The sequence below is a fragment of the Malus sylvestris genome, chromosome 11, assembly GCF_916048215.2.
Source record: "Malus sylvestris chromosome 11, drMalSylv7.2, whole genome shotgun sequence".
Classification (NCBI taxonomy): Eukaryota; Viridiplantae; Streptophyta; class Magnoliopsida; order Rosales; family Rosaceae; genus Malus; species Malus sylvestris.
The window spans coordinates 26836790-26846662 of NC_062270.1; the positions used below are offsets into that span (position 1 = coordinate 26836790).

The window sequence follows — 9873 nt, forward strand, 5'->3', positions numbered from 1 at the left end:
ATACCTGGCCTTTGGCCCATGGAAATCCTTAGACTCTTTTTTTTTTTTTTGCACCAATCAAACTAAAGGTAAAGAGTCATTAGATATTAACGCTTGCGTTAACAAAATTCTCTTCAACACTTATGTTTGTGGTAAAGTGATTTGCTCAAGAGGTTCTTAAGTTCAACTCTCAATGAAAGCACAGATTGTCGGAACCAAATTTTGCTCCACCGCTTGTGGTGGAGATGCCTAAACTCGTTAATTTGTAAAAGAACAAACAACCATAAGTAAGCCAAAGACCGGGGGGGGGGGGGGGGGGTGTGCCGGTCAAAGTTTTTCCGAAGATCAAGTTAGTAAGAAATATTAAGACTCAAGCAATATGCAAGGGAATACGTATGCAGAGATAGGGTTATCAGATATGAATCTTAGAAGTGTGTATTTATACCAGTCGTGGAGAGGACCTGTTAGGATAGTAAAATCTTTATTGAACCAAGAAAATCCATGAGGATATCTAGGAAGTATATATGGCATTCTCTTAGGAGTATGATTACTTGCGGTGCACGCTAGTCTTTAGATTGTAAGGACTTCAAGACTATAGGAAACCTGTTGATTTCTTGCTAGATTAGGTTCCTGAATCTTGCGAAACAAGCATAATCTATCTCAGGGAAAACAAACTTAGGCCACTGATTCCAAAACAGGATGATGGTGGCATCGCTGATCTACTTTGCATCGGAGGCTGTTGTGTTTATGACTGGATTTTTAAAGTATGCATATTCCGATCCGTGTTAATCTGGCCCTGGAAAAACATGGTTCCACATAAAAGATCTCGGAGGTAGTCAATCATTGGAATTAAGTCTAGGTCTAAAGGTACAACTCACAAATCCTTCTCTTTATTCTTCAATATGTTTCTTTGATGCTTCAACTATGAACCTATGCTTCTTAAACGGGATTTCCATAACTATTGATTGTTTTACTTCCGTTGCTTATGTATATAAATTCTGAATTGTGAATGCATGCAAGTCATTAGAAATTCCATAGAAATCTCCATAGTTCCCTTCATTATATATATATATGTGTGTGTGTGTGTGTGTGTGTGTGTGTGTGTGTGTGTGTTGTGTATGTGTGTGTGTATATATATATATATGTTTGTATGTATATATATGTGTGTGTATGTATGTATGTATATATATATATATATAAATATATATAAATATATATGTGTGTGTGTGTATGTGTGTATGTGTGTATATATATATATATGTGTGTGTGTGTGTGTGTGTGTGTGTGTGTGTGTATGTATGTATATATATATGTGTGTGTGTGTGTGTGTGTATGTATATATATATATGTGTGTGTGTGTGTATGTATACATATATATGTGTATGTATGTATACATATATATATAGAGGAAGTCTTTAAGGGAAGGGATCCTCATTTTTTTTATAAAAATGAGGATTAGTTGTGGGGTCCACACCACATCGAACTTTAACAATCCGAACTGTCTATTTTTCAAGTTGCACATCATAGATTATTCTTGAAAAATATTAGCTAAATCGGAAATATTTAAGACATCTAATTGGGTTCAAAAAAATTAACGAATATTTTGTTATATAAGAAAAAAAAAAATCTTGATAATTATATAGGCAACTACTTTCGGATTGAATTGAATTTTTGTAAGGATGATCTATGAATCGAGACTTACAAAATAAATTGTTCATATCGTTAAATTTTGATGTAAAGTGGGCGCCACACCTAATCTTCATTTTTTGAAAAAAAAATGGAGATCCCTTTGCATAAAGGGCCATATATATGTATATATATATGAAATCTCCAACATACTGGACTACAGAAAGTGATAATTGGTCATTAACCTCCAACTATCGTAAATAATTTATAGAAATTTATTCTGATGTAGAAAATAAAAATCGCTCGTGCTAAGACAAGCCTAAATTCTCTGTGTCGTATTCTTAAATTTGGGACCTTCGAGAGCAAAAAGAAAATAATTTACCCCTACCATAACGAGATTGATGAATATGGAATCACCTAATTTTGTAAAAGACGTAAATAATTTACCTCATACGGTAATTTTACATACAATGATGCACTAGTTAATGAATTTACTGAATTGTATCAACTTACACATTTTACTTTTTATTTGAGGAAAAAAAAGAGAGTGTTAGACTACGTGACCATCAAATGATAAAATGATAGGATGCTTTGACTTAAGAAAATTACATTTTTAGAGAGTACATTGCAATTGCAAACAACTGCATAAATGAAAATAAATAGCAATTTATTTCCCAAAAAAAAAAAAAACCAAACTCTTTTATCCTAAACTTTCAGAGTAATAGAGACTAAATATGTAGACACAATTTGTAAATTAAATGATGCGTCACTAATTAAAACTAAACACATTTATCAACTTATATGTTATTTAATTTATAATTTTTTGCCTATAAATTGTGTCCTTGAAAAAAGCCTTAGTGGTTAAAAGCTCATTACATTGCTCCCTAGGTAATAAAATCAAAAAAATTTCAAGAGCAATTGACCGGACAACCTATTACTCCTAGTAAAATATCCCCCTTGTCCAATCACAACTCATAGACGCGTGTTATGACCGGCATCTCTGGGTTTCTCGTTTACAACACCGGTTCGCCACTTGGACTCCACCCCTGTTGGCTCTAGCTATAAATTCACTTGACTAGACTCCTGCCCTTTCAATGGACACAGATAAAAAAACATAAAACATGTTACAGAGAGAACTAGAGAGAGAAAGATAGAGGTAGAGAGAAGAGAGACAGAGATAGCAAAAGCAGTGACAGAAATGGAACGTATGGGTGGTGGGCTTCCTCCAAGGCATGCAAAATCGTCGAACCCTGGTAAAAGTCTCTCTTAGCAAAGGTCATCTTGCTTTGCTCTTTTATTTATTGATATATTTTTCATATTACTTGTTTTAATTTCTTCTTGATGATTTTATATATGTGTGTGTGCATATATAAAATAAGAGTTAGTTTTCTGAATTTTTTTTTCATTTTCTTATTTGTTTATGGAATTTTGTTGCATACATATCTATTTCTCTTCAAAATTTAGTGACCCATATTTATTCTCTTCCTCTCTCCATTTTTCCCAAATATAGTTTTTTCCAAGGCCGATCTCAAAGTTTTTGCATCCTGCATTTGGTGGTCTTTTGCATTTATTTGTGTTTGTCTCAGCTCCTTATGTGCTGAACTGCTAATATCATAGACATATCTCTGATCTTTTTAGGGTTTTCATTGTTTTGTCAAGATTTTAACATAATTTTTTTCATGGACGATTTTCCCTGCTTGATACAGTTTGTGTGTGTTCATGCTTTTTTATTTATTTGTGTGTTCGATTTTTGGAGGAAGTCAAATGTATTTCTTCCCTGTAAGAATAAAATAAAATTTTATGTTATTTTTTTGCTATATTTTTTACATTATTTTCCTCTATTGCTAACAATTTTTTTTACCCAGATCTAAATGCCCCTTTTATTTATTAGTTTTTGGCCGAATTTTTGTTACAGCTCGTCTAGCTAGTTCGTTTCAAAGTAACGCTTGCTCAAATATAGGTTGTATTTTTATGTAACCACTCATGGATATCTGGTTCTACGCTTACAGTGGCATTGTGATGATCTGTAATACACACACACATACACACTTGCATACATGCATATGCATATACACACACACACACACACACACACATATATATATATACCTACTGGCTTAATTTTTGTCTGATTATAATTGTTTCTTAATATGAAAAACATTATTAGCTCTGCTTTTACTTTGATTATTAGAAATTAGAAGGGTTTCAGTCACTCAAAAATCTGAATTTTTCTTTACATATATAGAGGAAATATATATATATATATATATATATATATATATATATTCAAATCTGATATTTTACAGAAGAATTTGAGTAGCTATAAGGCAATATACCATCACATGAAAAACCTTGAAGAGCTGATAGGGTTTCAGGCTGGGAAACGAGTTTTGAACAGTGGTAGAGGGATTAGGTAGGACCCAAAAGGGGGTCGTTTCGTGTATGGGACCCAATTTTCCGGTTCTTAAAAGAGCCGTTTACACAGTCACAGTGATAAGTGGACATGCAAGCGCGTGAGGTGTCAATTTATTCTTTAATTTTTCAGCTTAGGTGGCTTAGCGAATAGACAAAAACAGAGTGATAAGGAGTAACCGTTACCGTGGAAACATAATCACAGGCAGGTGAGCTCGTGAAGTTTACGCGCATGTTAAGGGTTTATGGTCTGCACATCGTTCTCTAGTCAATCACTATTCATCCCGATTATTTAGATTATCAATAGTCTATATATATAGGAAAAGAAAACAAATGTCAAAGTCTAACAGTCCATGCAATTTTATGGATGGCCAACCATTCGTATTTACGTAAATGGTTGATGTTCGTTGATTGTTGCTAATTTTGTAGTAAATTTCAAGTTAGTTAATTATTCACTAAATTCGACATTTCTCTCAAACATTGCATTCAATGAATTTTTAGATTCAAGAGAGGACACGTCCATAATTATATATTAAGTATTCCTAGTGGTAAGTTTACAAACCAAATAGGATTAAGAGTTAGTCTACGAGATAAGAATTAAAATAGAATAAATTCAACATTATTGTGACATCCCAAGTAGCTAATAAAAGAATATGTGAGGCATTCTCAACATAACCTGTCATTATATTGGTATACAGTTTATGGTAAGTAGTGGCAAAAACCTCTTTGATTGGCCATGCCATTTACAATATCTGCACATACACACAGACAATTAATGATTCAAACCCCATTAATATACACCCTAACACTGATTAATATAACCATAAACCATGTCTTCCTTACCCATTAATTAACTGACCACAAATTGTTACTTTCAACGTTCCTCGGGTAAGTTTTGCATGGCCCTCGTTTCCACAAATAACTTTTTCTTTTTCTTTTTTCTCTTTTTTTTCGAATTCAAGTTACTCATTTATGAGCGTATCTGTACAGTGAATAATTAGTTGACTTACATTAATTGTTTTCTTCCCACCTTGCATGCAGCCAACTCCAACAGTTCCGACGGCGGCAATGCCATCGCAAGCACCAGCAACCCTGCCAACCCCGCCGGCAATAGCGACAACAACACTGTACAGAGGGCCCCGCAGTGCCTCGTTCGCGAGCAGGATCGATACATGCCGATAGCCAACGTGATACGCATAATGCGGAGGATATTACCCCCGCATGCAAAAATATCTGACGACGCCAAGGAGACCATGCAGGAGTGTGTGTCCGAGTACATCGCCTTCATAACCGGCGAGGCCAACGAGCGCTGCCAGCGCGAGCAGCGCAAGACTGTCACTGCTGAGGATGTCCTCTGGGCCATGGGAAAGCTCGGGTTTGACAATTACGTCGAACCCCTCACCATTTACCTCCAACGCTACCGGGAGTCTGAGAGTTCCGACCGCTCTCAGTTTGTTAAGAGGGAGGAGCGCCAGTCAATGGACTATTGCCCTCCTGGGCATGCTGGGCCCCAGGTTGCAATGATGCCTCCCCCGCCACCATCTTATGGGCCGGGATATTATTTCGGGCCCCAGCATGGTCCTCCGATGTATGACCCCTCAATGATGGGAATGTTTAGGGATGGTTCCTCCTCTGGTGCTGGTGGAGGCGGGTCATCGTCGGCTTCTGGGGCGCAGGGTGAGAACTCGTTGGGGGGATTTAACCCGTTTGGTCACTTCAAGTGATCACCACAGTTTAGAGACAGGTCTCAGCTGTTTAATTAACAGACATAATGAATAAATAATTGCATTAGTTTGCAATTAATTAGTAGTTATAAGTTATTGTGGTTGTTGTACGTAGTTTATCTCTATGTTTTAGCATGGTTGCAAAGTGGGTTTGCTTCCTTTGAGTTCAAGGACAAGTTGGTTCAAGTAATGTAATGAATAACTTCATCCCTGGATGTTCATTCCTTGTATTACATGTTCAATCGTTAACTTCATCCTCTGGATGTTCATTCCGTGTATGACATGTTCAATCGTTATTGGAGCTTTTCTGTTTTGGATACAAGGAGCAAATAGCTGGCTAAAACAAAATGAAAGCTTAATCTACAAACATAGATAGTAGCTTGGCAACTTTAAGTGTGGCTCGAACTGATGCAAAATGAAAATTTTGAGTAAATAAAAGCGTGGATGGGTTAAATAGTTAGTTGTTAAGGAAGAAGGGAATCCATGGAGATGAAAATTAAAAATAGCTATTTGAGCATGTATACACTACCAGAAATTTGGCCTTCCCTACGAACTTTTGCTCGATGAACCATATTTTGTATGGTAAAGGTATTTTATCCGACGAATTTGCAGCTTGTCAGGCATCGCTGGTCAATATTTAGGGTTTTACCCAAAATCTTTATGCGACGGGAAGTTTTTGTAAAGCAAGGTGAAAATCGTCAGATAAATATTTAGCACCAAAAGGGAAAAGGTAGCGTGTAATTTGAAAGGTTTCTTCGACGAAACATAGGTTTGTCAACTTGAAGACATGTGCCCGACAGCTATGTTCGTGGGCCAAGTTTTCATTTTGTTACACAAAAGCACACAATAACCTGTAAAAAATCTACTGACAAAAATTTTACTTGACATCATCTTATGCTTGCCCTACGAAACGTTCCGTCAGGCAAACTCTTATTCATTTAAAAGGTTGTGCCTTCTTCTTTTTCCCCTCTTCTTTTCTTCTCCCCCTCCCTCCCCATTGGCTGCTGCTTAAATCTGCATCTCTCCCTCTCTCTCCCTCTCTCTCATTCACACCCTCTCATCTCTCCCTCTCCCAATTGATTTAAGTTTAGTTTTTTTTTTTATTTGCTAAATATTTTTTATTTAATTGTGTGACTAATTAATTTTGTTGTTGTAGGTTTGTGATTGGATTGAAAAAAAATTCAAGGAAAGGTATGTATTTATCCCTTAATTATAAATTAAGGTAAATTACATCTTACCTCCCCTTCTCCGATTTTTTGTAGGTTAAAAAATCTATTAAATTAACTGTTACGTGACGATGGAGCAGATACGGGATCCACATTTTTAATGACATGGAAGCAACTTTTCAACTTGTGAATAAAAAAAACAAATAAAATTTTTTAATTACAGACATAGGGATAAATAACACCATATGATTCATGCAATTCGATGTTGAGGAATAGTCAGAGCCGGCCCTGAGGATAGCTGGAGTAGGCGCCCACCTAGGACCCCCACTTCGGAAGGGCCCCCAATTTTTAGGCGAAGCTAGGCGGGTATGGACGGGGATGGGTGGGAGCTATCCGGGCTTATATGTAAACACTAGAATTTAGAAATCTTTTGTTGCAGGGTCGACCTCGTGCGAGGAAGAAGACAACTTTATTCCCAACATCATTTTAATTGCATGATTTTACTTAAGATCGTCCCACCATCTTTTTTTATAGCTGCATGTTTTCTCCCTTTTAAATAGTCTCCACCACCTTATTTTTATTTTTTTGCTTCTCTCGTAAATATCACCTTTATGTTTACTTTTATGAGGTTTTATTACCCTATTTTAATATGACACCACATATATCTTTATTATGTACCTAAAAGGCTAAAACTCTCACCTGTTTGAAAAATGACATTATTTAATGTTCAAATTAATTAGTTTATATAATATATAATAAATTATTCAAATCTGTTTCGTCCGCCTAGGCGCGTATACGAAAATTAGTATCCTCTTCATTCTAGTATTTTTCCTAGTTGTAAGATGTTGTCTCTGTAATCCAACCATTTATTCATTTATTGAATGTAATAAGTAACATTGTAACAATAGAAAAATAATTGGAATTTGGCGTACTGGGTAAGGACTTCTCTTTCGGTTTGAATTGGTTGAAAATTTGGATTATGTAAACTTAATAAGTGCATTTGCATCTAAAACGTGAGATGGGTAATATTTGAGTAATGTTTGTATATCTTTCTTCTTTTGATATTACTTTTTAATGATATTTGATGTAGAAATAGACTTTTCATGTATTTAGTGAATTTTTTTTACACGTGTCAATGTACAAAGGGTCGGGAGTCAAAGAATTCTATGGCCCCATTTTGAAGGCTTGCCTAGGGCCCCCAAATTTTCAGGGCTGGCCCTAGGAATAGCAACAAGTTTGCAGCAAGCTCAGACATGTTGAAGGTCGTGCTAGCACAGGGTGGCAAAGTGTTGTGCAGAGCAGTGTTCATTTTATGCGGAACTGTTTGGGTTAATATTTAAACCTTGGGCTCTCAGAAAGGAAAGCCCAAGAGAGTTCAATAAAGAATGTTTTTTCCCGAAGCCCAGAATCAAGCCCAGTTCATCCATTTTAAGATATTATGGCAGCTCCCCATTAATGCACAGGCCAGTTGCTTACAAGAAGTGACAACCGATGGAAGATCACCAACTTTTGGCCTAAAAGTGCTTTTTGGATGGCAAACACGTAAAAAGGCTGGTGACTCATTACCTTTCAGTTGCTTTCGGGCAAGAATAGAAACAACACAGCTGGGCTAATTCGTGATAAAATGAGGAAGAAGGCCCAGAGACAAGGACACTCAACCAATCAAACAAACAAACATACAACTTGTCTTTTAGCCAAGCAAATACCCAGAAAGCCGTGCCTTGTCCAGACTCTGCACCATTTTAGCCTTATACTCATGTAGAAAAACATCTTTTGTCTATGTAAAAGCTCTGCTACCTTTTCCCTAAATGTTGTAGTATCGATTTCTCATTGTAAACTCCTTTCCAGTCATCCCCTTTAGTACTTAATCTTTTTTGTAAACTGCCAAGGGAAGAGACCCCAAGACGTTTTAACCTTGCCCGACAAGGTGAAATCTTGCCCGACTCTCTTTGCTTTTGCCTTTCCAGTAATAGATCTGGTATTATAATGTATCCCTCAATAGATATGCAAGTCATTTTCGATCTCTTAATGATCTGAAGTTCCATTAACTCTCAGATCTAGTTTACTTAGTACTTTTACTATCGTGAAAGTAAATGAAGCTGATGTTCTGATTAGATATGGACCTCCACCCTTTGAAGCATATAAGATAAACAAAAGTCATTGACCTTAAGGCATAGAAAAGAACTTAATGTGGACTTACCCATCCACGACAATCCTTTGATAATGAGAAGTTAGAATAACTTGGGGCGCAAGTAATCCACTTAAATACACTCATTCTACATCTGCCATATAGAAATGGCAGTGGCACGCCTCAACACTTCATTAGTTTTGATTGCGAGCCTCACAACCTACACCTAAGGCCCGATAAAGACACCATTCAGAACTAACTCTGTCCTCTTCTTGTAGCCTGGCAAGCAAGCGAGAACCCGACAGCCAACCAAAGTGCCAACTCATCAGGGAGCTATGTGCTCGAGCCAGGGACCTTCTTAGCGAAATTCATGTCCGAACATAGTTTTGGCACACCTGGTGGGATACAAAGATATTGTATGCCAAGAAGATAAAGGAAAGAACAAACCTTCAGGTGGAAAGAAGAAAAACACTAGGATCTAGTATGGCAAATCTCCCCGAAGACTTGCAAGGATCCATCTTGATGGAAAACCAGACCCCTTCTGAGAAGTTAGGAGGGAAGGTCACGAATGAAGATTTGCAAGCTAGTATGATGGCTGTGATAAAAAGCATGGAGAGGAACTCTCTACAAATAGGAGAGGAAGTAAGCAGACTCTGTTCCTTAACAGGATATCTGCAAATAAGGATGAATCTGGAGTACCCGACCCCGGAAAATGATCATGCTAAAGAAACCATGAGGGAAGTCAACCCGATGGAGGGACCATTTATTCCTTTGTTTCTTTACTTGAGAAAAAAAAAAGGATAAAAGAAATAATGAGGAAGAATCTAAAGCCAGTCAA

General features: G+C 36.7%; 1 protein-coding gene across 1 annotated transcript; it reads left to right on the plus strand.

The window, feature by feature from the left end:
• Positions 1 to 2718: 2718 nt before the first annotated feature.
• Positions 2719 to 5960, plus strand: LOC126591081 (nuclear transcription factor Y subunit B-3-like). The gene is made up of 2 exons (XM_050256644.1): positions 2719 to 2858; positions 5059 to 5960. The coding sequence occupies exons 1-2, from the start codon at positions 2804 to 2806 to the stop codon at positions 5739 to 5741; spliced, it is 738 nt and encodes a 245-aa protein (XP_050112601.1). The 5' UTR covers positions 2719 to 2803; the 3' UTR covers positions 5742 to 5960.
• The last annotated feature ends 3913 nt before the right edge of the window (positions 5961 to 9873 follow it).